The sequence below is a fragment of the Pinus tabuliformis genome, chromosome 7, assembly GCF_031772625.1.
Source record: "Pinus tabuliformis cultivar Carrire ecotype Pingquan chromosome 7, CPIR1, whole genome shotgun sequence".
Classification (NCBI taxonomy): domain Eukaryota; kingdom Viridiplantae; phylum Streptophyta; class Pinopsida; order Pinales; family Pinaceae; genus Pinus; species Pinus tabuliformis.
In genome coordinates this window covers 329,532,158-329,545,849 of record NC_142293.1, presented here as the reverse complement: position 1 = coordinate 329,545,849, position 13,692 = coordinate 329,532,158, and the positions used below count along the sequence as shown (strand labels likewise).

The 13,692-nt window shown below is 35.6% G+C and overlaps 1 protein-coding gene across 1 annotated transcript; it reads right to left on the bottom strand.

Annotated features, from left to right (window-relative positions):
- Positions 1-10,006: 10,006 nt before the first annotated feature.
- Positions 10,007-11,327, bottom strand: LOC149247281 (xyloglucan endotransglucosylase protein 6-like). The gene is made up of 4 exons (XM_089455856.1): positions 11,087-11,327; positions 10,910-11,010; positions 10,598-10,791; positions 10,007-10,503 (listed from the first exon to the last, which is right to left on the bottom strand). The coding sequence occupies exons 1-4, from the start codon at positions 11,289-11,291 to the stop codon at positions 10,110-10,112; spliced, it is 894 nt and encodes a 297-aa protein (XP_089311982.1). The 5' UTR covers positions 11,292-11,327; the 3' UTR covers positions 10,007-10,109.
- Between the last annotated feature and the right edge of the window lie 2,365 nt (positions 11,328-13,692).

Sequence of the window (13,692 nt, the reverse complement as noted above, 5' to 3'; positions counted from 1 at the left end):
ATATGACAAGATTCTCAACCCATGTATATTATTAACTTGTAAATAGGTTTTGTTACAATACCATGGGCCAATACCATGGTTTATCAATACCATATGACCAACAAACATAACTTATTTCACAATAAAAATATTGTATTTAAATTTTATTTTATAACATTTTTTTAATTGAATCTAAAAGGAAAAAGTTATAATTACTTTTGAGATATGTCCTCATGCCGACTAAAAATGTTCTCATAGAAATTAAATTAAGATTTTAATAAAGCTAAAAATGAGTAAGCAACGAGAGAAAGAAAAGTGACTAACGATAGTAGAGGAAAGAGAATGTATGTTTTTTAAAATTATTTCATTATTGTATTTTAGTTGACATGATTGATCCAAAATATAGGTTCAATATTTTACAATCAATTAAGTTTTTTTTTTTTAGTTTAGATACTTTCCTAAACACAAGACAATGGGATCAAATTTAAGAGCGGCAGGGGAAGCGAGGGTTGAGAGAGAGAGGAGGAAAGAAAAAATACATAGATACATAAAGATGGAGAGAGAGAGAGAGAGTGACAAGGGAGAAATGGAGAGAGAATGAGGAAGAGGGGGAAGGGGTGAAGACAAATAAGAGGAGAGGAGAGAGATAGGGAGAGAAGGGGAAGCAGGAGAGGTAGGCACAAAGATGGAAGGGAGAGAAATATGGAGAGAGTGACAGAGATAGTGACAAAGTTGGAGAGAGATACACACACACACACAAATATGGAGGCGAGAGAGAGAAGGAGGGAGGGAGGGAGATAGTGACAGAGTTGAAGGGAAGAGAGAGAGAGAGAGAGAGAGATGGGAGGGGAGACGGAGCGAGGTGGGAGAGAAAGGGAGAGAGTACTCAAGAAAGGGAAGGAGAGGGAGTTGGAGTTGGAGTTGGAGGGGGAGAGAGAGGGAGGGAAGAAGAAATACATAGAGGCAGAAAGGTGGAGAGAGAGAGGGAGTGACAAGGGATCAATGGAGATAGAGTGAGAGAGGAGACTAGGAGGGAAGAGGGAAAGGAAGAAAAGGGTAAGAGAGAGATAGAAAAAAGGGGAAGAGAGAGAGGGAGAGATAGATAGATATAACGAGAGAATTTGTATGTTTAGGGGTTGAGATAGAGAGAGGGAATAAGAAAGAGACACATAGATACAAATATAGATATTATATAGTATTATATAACCAGCCTAGATCCATCTCAACCCTGGATCTATCAAGCGTCAAGAGGGATCAAATCTCTCAAGGTGCAATCCTTTCCTCAAGTTCCGTACTCAAAAAATAGGTTTGCACCTCGAGAGATTGGATCCCTCTCGGGGCTTGATAGATCATTTCACCAAGGAGATTCTTAATCTATAAATAGGCATTCTTACAATACTATGGACCAACACCATTTCTTATCAATACTACATACCCAAAAAGCCATAACTCACTTCATATGACACTCATTCATATAACATTTTTGTTGTTGTGTTTCTGTTGGTATGGAGTACCAAAACAAATTCCCTTAGAATTGGTTGTTACCTACAAGGAGTCAAGAAGCAGTTGGTTGTTGTTAGTGGACAACTTAAATAACAAAGCATTGAAACAATGGAAGCAATGCATACATAAAAATAAACTAAGAAAAACTATGCTAGATAACACAAAGAACAAATCTTAATGAAGTAAACAAGTCAACAATATTTAGGAAAATGGCTCCCTTTATTGACTGCTAAAAGTAGAAGAGATACAATAGATGAATTCCAAACACTTGGAGAGAATTGTTTGAGCAATGGTGCTAAGAAATTCCTCAACAAGTATTTTTTTCTTCAATATCCTTGCAAGTTTCCTCTCTCTCTCAAAGAAGTATGAAGACTCTTTCAATGGTGAAATCCTCTTCTCTATGAAATGTTGGATTGTTGTGGAGCAATTTTTCCAACATAACAATGCTTTATTTCTTCTTGTTTTTTGTCTTCCAATGGCCTGTTTATATAGAATTTTGAATTCTTCTTCCTTCTCTTGGTCCATCAATTAGAAAATGACTTATGAGTATGAAAAGAGGATCCCTTGGGGGCTGCATATCTCTAAGTCGACCTCGAAATCGGATTTCCTTGAATGGTACATGTCAGGGAATCCCAATTCAGAGTGTGTGAAGTGGTCCTAAGCTGCTGACTCGGAATTTTGCTCAATCTGCGGCTATCGAGGAAACAATCGCTAATTTTGGCCTTTTGATGAACCACGTGGGTAGACTTTATAACTAAAAACCTTTGGAAAACTTTTATTTTTGTATTTAATGATGCTTTCAACTAGAAAACCTTCACTATCATGATCAGTTGAATGATTATGGATGCCATCTGGATTGTACAAATGTGTGTATGATTTTTCTATGTTAACAGTTTCCTATTATGTCTGAGAGTCTGATCAACTTCTTGAGAGATAAAGTAACTTACTATGGATATGGATAGAGAAAATCATTGATTGAGAATTAAAGATAACCATGCTCTAGAGAAAGTGAAATAAAAAATGTTTGTATGACATGGGCATGTCCCATGCTCGTTATGATAACTAATGATCATACAAGAAATGTTCTTGCCAAGTCATCTTTGATGTGGCTGGTGTGTTGATTGTTGATGATGATAATTTTTTATGCCCTAAGGGGCGGTTCTGACGAATAGACTAATCTTGGTTCCCCCACGCATCAAAAGTAAAGCAACGTTGAATGAGGTGCTAAAGGATGCATGGGTCTTTGACTCTAGATACCTCTCATGCATCAAAATGTAAGCAATATTTAATGAGGTGCAAAAGGATGTATGGGTCTTCTGCTACATGAGAGAACTACAATAGTCACAATGTACAGTACTAACTTGACATGATAAACTTTGTTGGTGTCGAATGTCAGGGAGACCGATGACATCAGCCGGTGATAGTGATTCCAACTATGTCACCCAAGGATGTCCCTTAAGGGGGGGAGAAACTAAGTTACAACTTCAATCCCAAAAGGTTAGTGTTGAAGTCGACAGGAAAGAATCCCTGATTACCCGAAATGATGATTCAGGGAATCATGGTGAAGGAACAAAGATGATTGTAGTATGGTGGGTCATGATAATGAGGATTGAAAGTATGGGTGGATAGGGTAAACTTCCCAAGGTTGGAGTTGTAATGTGAGTGATGTTTGTAAAAAAAAAAAATTCTGAGGAAATGCCCCCAAAGTTGGTAGGACATCTAGGGTGGGTATAAGCATGTTCTCACTGGCGTGATGAATGATGAATGAAAGTGGATCATGGTGTGGTGATGAAATCGATCTCAAACCACGAGAAACTAGGGACTGTTGTTGGGTAACTAACATGAAAATATGGGTGAGAGTCATTTTCCTTATAAAAAAAAAATGTACACTTGCCAAAAGAATGATAAAATGGTTTAGGATGTACAAACACGGAGACGAGTGCCCCAAGAGAATGGTCGTCTACGTAATGATGCAGGTAGGGTTCTTTGTTGAGGGCGAGGACCCCATTGGTTGGTCTTGGAACACGGTTGGTGAGGTAGATGAAGTGATACAAATGGGATACTCCATATGGGGGGATGATAGGCCAAATGTAGAATGCGGGAGTGTATTCAACTTTATCTGGAAAAAATAAATAAATAAATAAATTGAGGCAGCGAGGGAGTAGAGTTGGTAAGCAATAAGTGAAGAAGAGGAGAATGAGGCTAATCTTCAAGACATGTAAATGAGATGGATCCCAGGCCAAATTGAATGGTCATGGATCCTGATGGTGAAGGATGTTCTATGAATGAGCTTATCCATGCATGGGTAGTTGCTATCGACCGACATGGATGTTTACTAGGTGCAAGGGGAACATGGTGGTAAATGTGTTCAAGATGGTGGACCCTATGGTAAATTTCAGAGAAATGATGTCAGGGTATGCAAAGCTTTGTGGGAAGCCTATCATGTTGAGTGGAGAATGATACCTTAACTTTCGACGGTCACCAGGGGACTAATTCTGCTAAGAAACTACTGGGAGACCTACAACTTCAAGAACCAACTCCCAAAGTGAAAAAATCTTGATGAAATCATTTATAAGAAAAAATGTGTTGAATAATATGAATCAAAGAACATGGAAAAGAACACCCGGAGGGGTACTCTAAAATGGGCCCAAAAATGAGTCTAATGCTGAAATGGAACGGAGGGCCCGATGATGAAGATGATTTCGTCTTGATCCTTATGTCACTAACATTTTTGAAAATGGAGGTTGTGAGCTCCTGAACAGGGCTTTGGAAGATGAAAAATATGGCAATATATAGTAAAAAATGAGCCATATGCCACCTCATTTGTACATGCTAACTTAGAGTGCAAAGTTAGGTCCGAGAGTTGTTTTTTTCCGTAGCGGAAAGCCTGTGCACCAGGGATAATGGGCATTTCTGAGTAAGACCAAGCAAAGATGTCCCTATATTTTTGGAAGAGGGCCTCGTATGAGGCCACTTCGTCTGGGGAGCATGATAACCCCAACAAGATTTCCTCGAATATGTCTGGTTTAATAGAAATATTTACCTTGACAGTGGGTGATATATTGGATATATTCCCTTCCTCAAATGCATCCAGTGCAGGAACGAAATTCTTGAACTAATCTAGGAAGTCTTTAGTTTCTATTGTGCAAATGTTGTGACTTAGTGCCTTAGTAGGTGAGAATTCTTTCTATGGTAAGAAGAAAGAGTGGTGATGCTTAACATCCCAAGGGCAATCTAGTTCCATCGTGGCCTCCATAATATCTTCATATGAGTGAAAAAAATGACCTACAGTTGTTAATAATTTTTGGAGGTCGTGAGTATGGGATTGGGATATAGTGGTGTTGGTTGACGAACAAGAAAATGAATCGGTGGTCACCCTTGTCGAACCTAGTGATGTTGACAATGTGTGTATTCCATGGGTCTGCACAATGAGGGGTGACACTACCTTTGTGATAGGTTTTGTTGTTGCTAAATCTTACACCTACAGCACAAGTGTGTCAAGGGATATTTCTAAAGACAAATATGAATGCATTGAAACCATTTTTCAGCAATGGAGTCAAGAAGAAATAAGATTATGATATCCAGAAATATGGCAGAAATATGAAACACAAGAAGAAAAGCAAAGAAGACAGTTTGAAGATGCAATGTTTTGGCAGCAATCCATAGTTGAACGAATATTTGAAGAGGAAGTTGTAGAAGACATGATCCAATTGTCTTTCAGAACAAGTTCAAGACAAGTCAAAGGAAAATTACAGCAGCAACAAGTGAATAAAGCCTAGATGAAAGGCAGAGGAGACAAAACATAAATTCACACACAAAACACATGAGTTGTGGCCCTTCTATTGATCACACAAAATTTGATTCTTACAATGAACCCAGTGAAGGGTATTTAAACCTTTTCGACTAGCAACTCACCTAAAATATATTAACATGCACACACACTTAAATCAGTTAACTCACACTCTAAATATGGACTTCACCTAACACTTCATCCATCATTGTACTTGACTCAATGCTTAGTTAACTGACTCTCTAATTTTAGCCAACTCCTCATGCGGGAGCAATTACAATTTCCAACACTCCCCCTTAATTACGATCGTATGACTCAACATAACTCAAACATGACTTAAATTGACTCAATTATCATTGAAACATGCGTGCTGGTCTATGTCTCAGCTAGTTTACAATGACTCAAAACTTTTACTATTTTTCATTTTCTTTTTCTCTTCTTCCAAGATATATATCCTCGAAATTGCTTCATTCTCTATTGAACTTTCTTGTTGTAGGCTTTATTCACTTGTTGTTGTTGCAATTTTTCTTTGACTTGTCTTGAACTTGTTCTGAAAAAAATTGGATCATGTCTTCTACAACTTCCTCTTCAAATATTCGTTCAACTATGGACTGCTGCCAAAACAGTACATCTTCAAATTGTCTTCTTTGATTTGCTTCTTGTGTTTCATATTCCTTACTTTCTTTCTGCCATATTTTTGGATAGCAGAATCTTATCTTTTCTTGACTCCATTGCCAAAAAATGGTTTCAATGCATTCATCTTTGTCTTCAGAAATGTCCATATCATTCTTTTCACTTTCATCATCACGTACTGTTTTTTTTCTTGTAATCTACACACTCAAGATCATTATTCACCATTTCATTCAATTCTTTTATTCCAGCTACTACTTTAAGACTTGCATCAATTTGTTTTATTGGTTTTTGAATCCATTCTTCAATGAGCTTCAAATTTGCATTAAATTTATTGACAACCTTGCTTTCAACTCCTTCTCCCATGCTATTTTGAACACCTACATATTCAAAAACAATGTTAAAAACATTTTTAATATGACTCTCTTTAGTGAGAGCTTCCTGCTCTACATATGCCTTCTTTTCAATTGCATGGAGGTTGTCTTCCATTGTTATGTTTTTAGTGGATATTCTCATAAAAAACTCTTCAATCACTTTATCCTATTCTTGATCATTAACTGTTGCTAGATGAAATAATGCTTCATGAGCAGTTCCAACTACTTCATATCTTGTTGCTATAGTGGCAGCTTCAACCTTCAATGTTTCATCAAACATTGCACTTACCATATTGCCACAATCAATGCTTGTTTCAAAAAAGAAAGCACACATATCATCAACATAATTTTCATCCACACTATGGTGGGATATTTGAGCATGCATGTGCTCATTGACAATTTCAACTTCACCAAATCCATCAATTGCGGTTGTTTGCACCAATTCACATATAACTTTGCAGTCATCATCCACATGTGTCTCATCGTAGTGGGATTCATTATCATTTGTATCATCCACATTATAGTGGAGTCCTTGAGCATTTATTTTCTCTTGCTCTATTTCACACACAAAAGCTTCAACTTCTCTCTCTGCAATCTTTGCTGCATCTTCTTTATCCATATGCATGCTTGCATAATGGGTTTCAATTTTATGGCCTTGACAACCATCATCCACTTTTGAGTGGGGTTCTCCAAGCTCTGTTTTCTTCTCAGAGTCTTTCTCATATACTCTCAGATCTACGGTTGATTTCTTTGCTTGTGACATAACCCGATGTTACATGTTGCTCCCCCTTGCAACAAACTCTTCTTCTAGGAACTTCCATGCTTCCTTGGAAGTTGTAGCTTTTTCTACCTTGCACAAACACTTCTCATCCAATGCGTGTTTTATAAAACTCAATGCTAAAGCATCACATACTTCATCATATGGGTTATTAGACCCATACTCAATTAACATTTTAGCTCTAAGAAAAGTCAACATCTGATAACCCAATGATCAAAATATTCACTTGTAAACATAGGAGGTGGTAGTAGATTAAAGCTACACCAATCACCCTTGATTTCTTCTTTGTCTTCTGCTAGACTTCTTAGTTCCTCAGCTACGGCCTGAACCTCTCTAACCATGGCAATGATCTTTGCCTCTTCTTTTCGATTTCTTTTCTTAATATGCTTCACTTGCGCTTTGTGACCCATTACTACCGTATTTCCTGATTGCATGAGGCTATTTTCCATATAAATAAAATATAATTTTCCATATATGCCCCCATAAAACACAATGTTCACCCAAAACACTGTCATGCTTGACAAAAAACAAAAAAAATTGCAGATGAAGGGACTTTTACAGAACCATAAATTCTTTGCCAATAAAAATCGTTGTCCTTTTTCTATTCTCTTGAGAAAATAAAACAAAATCAATTCCAATAAAACCCTCCTTTTAATTTTCTTTAACAAAAAAATCAAATAATCACTTTAAAATATTTTTTTATTCTTTTAAATGACTCTAAAATAAATCTCTCGAAAAAAAATTTATTTTATAAACCTTTATACCATGCACCATACACCTTTTAATATAAAAAAATTATCATCCAACTTTCCACTTTAAATAAATCCTTTTAGAAATAAACCCTTCCCAAAAAACTTAGAACGAGGCCTTCTAAAATTTTCATAGGCCTTTTTTCACACTTGCTTTTCCTTTTATAATAAATATTTTCAGAACCTTTTAAAAAATACTCTTTAATATTCTTTCATCATAACACTTTTGAATCATCTTGAAACTAAGCTTTGACATTTACCTTTTCACGCGAGTTCTCACAACCATGCAAGGGTTGTTCACGACGGTTGTACATTCAACTCTTTGGTGACTTATGCTATGCAGCGGCCACGCTTTCTATCCGCGACTATTGTGATGAGAGGGTTACGTTAGTGAGATAACGCTGCCCACCTCAAAGGAAACCGCGTGCTGCCGGAATGGTGTATCTTGTAACGCGGTGATTACAGATACTAGTCTGCGTTATAATGCTTCGTATACAATATACGAGGTGTGTTATAAAAAATATATATTTTTCTCTTCTCACACACGGATGGTTGTTAATCAATTTTTCTTCATTGTAACTTTGTTCTAATATTAATTTGTTGAAAAAGCAGAGGAGACAAAACATAAATTCACATACAAAACACACGAGTTATGGCTCTTCTATTGATCACACAAAACTTGATTCTTACAATGAACCCTTAAACCGTTTCGATTAACGATTCCCTTACAATATTTTAACATGCATACACACTTAACTCATTTAACTCACACTCTAAATATAGACTACTTAACACTTCATCCATCACTCAACTTTCTCTTTGTAACTTTATTCTTATATCAATTTGTTGGAAAAGCAGAGGAGACAAAACATAAATTCACACACAAAACACACGAGCTATGGCTCTTCTAATGATCACACAAAACTTGATTCTTACAATGAACCCGGTGTATTTAAACCTTTTCGACTAACGATTCCCCTAAAATATCTTAACATGCATACACACTTAACTTAGTTAACTCATGCTTTAAATATGGACTGCACTTAACATTTCATCCATCACTCAATTTCCTCTTTGTAACTTTGTTCTTATACCAATTTGTTGGAAAAGTAGAGGAGACAACATAAATTCACAAAACAAAACACACGAGCTATGGCTCTTCTATTGATCACACAAAACTTGATTCTTACAATGAACCCGGTGAAAGGTATCTAAACATTTTCGACTAACAATTCCCTAAAATATTTTAACATACATACACCCTTAACTCAGTTAATTCACACTCTAAACTTCATCCATCACTCGACTCAATGCTTAGTTAAGTGAGTCTCTAATTTTAACCAATTCCTCGTACAAAAATACTTACCATTTCTATCAAAAACATCGACAACCCCAAAGTTCGTTCGTTGTTAATACTTTTCCACAAATTGGAAAAAGGAAGGGGCACGATAATTCTAATTTCTTGATGCAAAGTATTTCAGTTGGGTAGGAGATTAATAAGAAAAATTAAAGAAGGAATGAATTGTCTCAAAGAACGACTATTGGAGCTAATGTTGTAACTCATGGAATACCATATCATAAGACTTGCTCGTTACATTATGGGAACTAACTATTTGATTATTTAATACATTTGAAATTCGTTGGAGAAGATAACGTGTCATTATGGGAACCAACTATTGGAGAAGGTAACGTGTCATTATGGAACCAGGTAACGTGTCATTATGAACCAACTATTTGATTATTTAATACATTTGAAATTTGTTGGAGAACGTAACGTGTCATTATGGGAACTAACTATTTGATTATTTAATACATTTGAAATCCGTTGGAGAAGGTAACGTGTCATTATGGGAACTAGGGGATGAATTATTATTTCCGTTAGGACGGCAAAAAATTTAACGGTTTTCAATTCCTGTTTTAAGCGAAAAAATAACTAAATTCAAGATCCAGAGCGAAACCAATTCAGAAATACCAATTTCGTAACTTCTCCTTTGGTCATTTCTCCACATGCAGTTACAGCTGCCTTCTTTACACACATATATATAATATTATATATATAAACAGATGCAAAACATATATATAAATATTGAAACAGATTCTTTTACTGGAGCAGAGAAGGTTTATCAAATTTAAAAAAGAAAATATTTACGCAAAATACAACATTGTAAATACAGATTGTATTCAGATTGATACAGCGTTTTTCTACCATGAGACGACAGAAAAACTTGTTGTTTGGTACGCCTAGTATATTCATTCAGGCGCGGACCAGAGTGTAACATTTATTAGTATCAATCGTGTTTGATTGCTTAAGCATTAAATGCACATTCAGCTGGAGTTGTAGAAAACCTTCCCGATGTGTCTTGACAGTAATCGTAGGTCATGTAATTTTTGCGAACCCAATCAAGATTCCCCACTTGAGATTCATCTAGGCTTTGAAATTCCGGTTGTTCCCACCAATTGTTGGCACATGGAAGAGATGAATTAGATGGCGCGCTGCATGCATTCACTTCAAATGATTGGTAAGAGGCCACAAAAGGAGCTTTACTCCAATCTATTTTAACTCTTCCTCCATCAGTGGCCCAGTTTTCCCCGTTCCAAAGGGTGGAGAGGATCCTCATGGGTCGACTATTCGGATATGGGATACCCGCAGTTTCTTCATTGTTCTTGAACACCCTGATGGGGATAGAATCAACCCAAAATCTGCTCACAATATGCAAAATATACATATATTACAATACAAACAAAGACTATAAATAAATTCATGATCTCTTAGTTATAAGGAATAAGCACATACACGATTTGATTGTGGTTCCAAAGAATCGAATAGTTATGGAAGTCCGCCGTGGGATCAAACCACAGATTCAATCTTTGTTCTCTATTCCCAACGCCATTCGCAAAGACGTTGGTTTGTAGAGTGTACGGATTTCCCGGCAGATTCCCCAGAAATTCGTAGTCAAGTTCATCGTGCGAAGCCGCGTCGGACGACATCTGAATGAAAAATACCAACATTAATATATTGAAGTTTTAATTATCTATGTCGGAAATTGGGTTCAAGTACTGTAAATTGATAATGAATCTTCATTCTTGTGTCAAAATAGCTACTTACATAATACGAAGTGACTGTTCCCGCCGAGTTTCCAGACACCAGCTTAATATTCATGCTCAAGCTGCCAAAGAGGTATTCGGCTTTGGACTGAAAACCAGAACCTGGTGAACAACTAGAATTATTATTACAATTCTCAGCATTCAATACATTTATGTCCATAAAAAGGAAATATTGTACCTGAGGCTTTATCCATAGTGAGCTGCGCCGTTCGGCCATTATTCAACAATTGAACGGTTCCCCATGAAATATCGAAATTGTCGCCGAAGCTGGAGGATTCTACGGAGGATAGAATCAGAATCAGAATCAGAATCAGCACTGAACTTATGTATACTATTTCTCGCCAATTGATTCCAAATCCTAAAAACTTTGCGCAGCGCTTCATTGCTGATAACTATATTAAAAGGCTGGATTGTCGAAGTACTGCACATCTCAAAAACAAGCTGACACGAGTGAATCCCCTACCCTCTAAATATATGATGCAGAAATCTAACTTGGAGTCCCGTAACAGCTCTCATAATCAATAGGAGAGAAAAATAATAAAAATGAATGACATCATAGAGCAGATGGCTGTCGCGTAGTTATCTAAATGAGTACTCCATGCTGGATTCCGTTAATTCTATGATTGTTCAAATGATACGCAAAAGCTTTGTAAGTTTTCGTGATTGGGCGAGTATTACCTCAGCACCGTAGGTAAAATAGGAAGAACCTTGACAAGCCGGGAATGCAACTATTTATGTACGGTGTCCGGTAATGCAACTATTTATGACGGTGTTTGCAACTATTTATATACGGCGTTTCGTTTCTGGATAAGTTATAAATTTTTAAATATTTAAATTATTCCGATTAGATATCAAAAATATTGTTTTTGTTAAGTTATAAATTCTTATATCTTTAAATTACCACAATTAAATATCCCTTAATATAATTGTAGTTACTAAATTTCTAAATTTGATATTAGAGCTGTGACCACTAAATTTGATATTTAATATTAAACCTTTAAAAATCACAAATTCGCCATGATTTAAAAAAAAATTACCCTTCAAACTACGAAAGCCCTCATTGAATTAATTATAAATATGTAAGTAAATCCGAAGGATGTGTCTGCATATGCGTGGTATGGCGTTTTTAATAAGTTAATTAACCGTAAATTTGTGAAAAAAATCAAAAGATCTTGTTCACATTGGGACCGGATGGCATTCCTAATAAACTGATCAAAGTATTCACTGAACCTCCGGCTGGCACCGAACTTACAAAAACTTTCAATGAACTCCAACTCAATAATTATGAAGCTATGAGTTTGATAGTCCATCAAATTTATACTATGCTTTTTTCTTTTGTCTGATAGTGGCTGTTAACAGATTTGATTGGACGCCTGCTGTGCATTATAATACCATTAATAAGCCATGTGATCGAATTTGAAGGCTGTCCCAGATGTAAGTTTTCTATTGGTTCAAGAGAATCAGTGTTAATCCTTTTGAGATGCGTGCAAGACTTAAACCTGCTAAATTTTTTAGTGATCTGTTTGTAAGAGGCTTCTGATTATTATTTGGGTGAAATATTGGATTAATTTGAAATTATTTCATATTATCTTGAAATATTGGATTAATTTTAAATGATTTCTAATTAGCGTGAAATCTTGGACTAACTTGAAATTATTTCCGATTAGCGTGAAATGTGGGATTAACTCGAAATTATTCCGCAGGAGTATCTGTTCGTTATTTTCAAATGCGTGCGTTACTGAAGCTTGCCAAACTTTTTGAGGGAGATTTGCGTTCTAGAGCTGGCAAACACTTAATAAATTAGGTTGAGATGGGTCTCCGATTATGGCTTAACTTGAAATTATTTCTAGGAATGAGCTGCGTCGCTATTTGCTCGGGCCCCATATGGATGATCATCGCACATAATGATGAGGAAGATGTTTATTTATATTATCGAGTGACTGGTCTTGTATGCTTAAGATGCATATGTATAATTCAAGCCGCTACTGGGAAATATATTCAAATAATGAAGTCAAGTCAGTATTGGAAAAACTGCCATCACTTAAATTCGCATATAGGAGAGAGAAATGCTTTATCTGGCTCAAAGTCGCACAGAGAAGATTGAAATTGCTTTACGTTGCTGGCGTGAAGTTGTGAACCGCTATACCGTTGTCTGTCGCTGGTTCACGTACTTTTGTCTCTTCGTAAATACTCACTGCAAACAACTTTATTATTAAGGAATTTAGACTTATGTGATCCATAACGTTTGTTTAGAATTTTTTTGTTTTTTTTTTTTTTGGCGAAATCACATAATTGATCATTTGTCGACGCGTTTCGAACCAACGCGTTGAAGATACAGATCCAGTATAGCGAGTTAAATAGTCCAACCAGAGACTCCAACGGCTAAAAAGACTAACGGCTATTTTTCAACTTAAGGACCCAGTCAAACCCCCTTTAACTAAATTAATATTAATATTCTTTATAATTATTATTATACTTCTAGAGCTAAGTAAACTGGGTAAAAATTAACCAGATCAGAGGTTATTAATCTATTTATATATTTAATATATAATTATATATAATTATATTTTTCAATACCTAATATAATACTGTATTTAATATTTAGTTTTTAAATTATTTATATAATTTTTACTAAAAATTGAATTAGATCAATGGTTAGTTATCAAAACTAAACCATTTATTTATTTAAAATATTATATATATATATATATATATATATATATAACCATACCTAACATTCTAATAATATTATATTTAATGTTTAAATATATATATATATATATA